The sequence below is a fragment of the Arachis ipaensis genome, chromosome B2 (assembly GCF_059453495.1).
Source record: "Arachis ipaensis isolate K30076 ecotype BB chromosome B2, ASM5945349v1, whole genome shotgun sequence".
Taxonomy (NCBI): Eukaryota; Viridiplantae; Streptophyta; class Magnoliopsida; order Fabales; family Fabaceae; genus Arachis; species Arachis ipaensis.
Window position 1 is genome coordinate 92,079,654 of NC_142437.1, and position 1,839 is coordinate 92,081,492.

At 42.0% G+C, this 1,839-nt stretch overlaps 1 protein-coding gene across 1 annotated transcript; it reads right to left on the bottom strand.

Annotated features, from left to right (window-relative positions):
• Positions 1-713: 713 nt before the first annotated feature.
• Positions 714-1,602, bottom strand: LOC110269253 (uncharacterized). Its single transcript, XM_021116957.1, has 3 exons — positions 1,531-1,602; positions 1,180-1,428; positions 714-1,067 (listed from the first exon to the last, which is right to left on the bottom strand). Exons 1-3 carry the CDS (start codon positions 1,600-1,602, stop codon positions 714-716), a joined length of 675 nt encoding a protein of 224 aa, XP_020972616.1.
• Between the last annotated feature and the right edge of the window lie 237 nt (positions 1,603-1,839).

Here is a 1,839-nt window from a genome sequence, read left to right on the forward strand (position 1 = left end):
GTTGATTATCGAAAATCTTTCTGTCGTTATCTTACTCTTTATCTGACATCACCGGTATTTCATACGGGGAGCACTTCATTAAACGGAATTCGTTTTTATCACTCATCTCATCTTGACTCTCCAAGCTCTGCCGATTTTAACGGTGTTATGGTACACAAGATAACCGTGAATGATTTGATCCTCAGTTCTAAGTCTTTCGCTACTCACTCTCTCTCGCCACCTGAGTAATTTGCAGCTAAAAGCTAAATCCGTGTCATGCCTCTTTTTCGCAGTCTTGGGTTATTAAGTTTGACACCTACAATTCTAGTTTATTGTAAATATGGATAAGTGCGATGTCTCACTTCCTATATGCAAACAAAATTTCAGGTATCAGTTTCAGTTTACCTCATCTTTCTGGTGACCAACCATCATCTTGGGCCCTTTTACGTGAACAAACTATTACCTTATTTCCCATAATTTGCTCATCTCTAAGAATCTTGATTATTCGTCCAACGAAAACCAAAACTTCACTAAGCTCTGCAAGCTTTGACGGCAATACCCTACTTGAAACGATTTAGTTTGGTTCTAAGTCCTATACTAGGTTTGACATTTCACTGTTAAGTCTTTCTTCCCTATCTTAGGCTATGAGTAATCATGGTATCCTATAATATTACATTTCTCCTTAAATTCAATCATTGCAATTACTTTAACTTGGTGATTGTGATCGATCTGCATTATGAGTTTCCACCACGTGGGTTAGGACAACCCTTAACTAGATGCCCGGGTGATCCGCATCGGTAACATAGACCTTGCTTGTTTTTATGCTGCCTATTGGGTCGATAGTTCTCATTCCTCTTGAATTCTTGACTCCTTGGTTCCAAGTCCTGATGGTAATCTCTTCGGTGGGACTCCCAGTTATCATGCTTTGCCACGGCTGCGTTCCTTACACATTCCTCAGCTATTCGACTCTTGTTCACAAGTTCAGAAAATACCCAGATCTCTATGTGTGCAACGAAGCTCAGAATATTGCTCCGAAGGCCTCCCTTATACTTGATACACTTCCACTCAGCAAAAATCCTCAAGATCTCCTTGACAAATTCGTGAAAAATGACACAATTTCTCAAACCTGCTAGTGTACTCAGTAAGAGTCATCTGCCATTGTTTCAGCTGAAGCAGTTCAAGTTCTTTAGCATTTCTGACTGAACTGGAAAAGTACTTCTTATAAAACTCTGTTCGGAACAATTTCCAAGAAATTACAACCCCATCAGGCTGCAGAATACGCCTCATGCCCTGCCACCAATGTTGAGCCTCACCTTGCAGCTGGTAGGTTCCAAACTCAACCCACTGTTCTTCAGAAACCTGATGAGCCTGTAACGCTCGCTCAATAGCTTGTATCCAGTTATCCGCATTGGTAGGGTTTGATGTTCCTCTGAAGGTCGGAGGATGAACCTTCAGGAAGGAGGGAAGCGTTATAGGACCATCATCGCCGTTGTTGCCATTATTTCCATTGTTTATTTAGTTTCCTAAAGCTTCAGCTGTCGCTTGCATCACCGCGGCCATATTCCCTAGGGTGGCCATGAAGTCTACAGGGTTAGGAGGATTGTTTCCTGTCGCTTCAGGCATAGCATTGCCTATTCTACCTCTACCTCACCCGCGTCCGCATTCGTGAGTCAACATCTGGTCCCTATACACACCAAACAAGTGATATCAAGTTGATTAGTCTCAATGTCGCAAGTCCAGTGCTTTAAGTCCCAAATGCATGCTCATGAACGTTTGTGCCACATATATCAGTTAGATATCCTAATAGCACATAGACACATACACAGAGAATGCACAGAAGTATAATCAGTCCATCCTCAG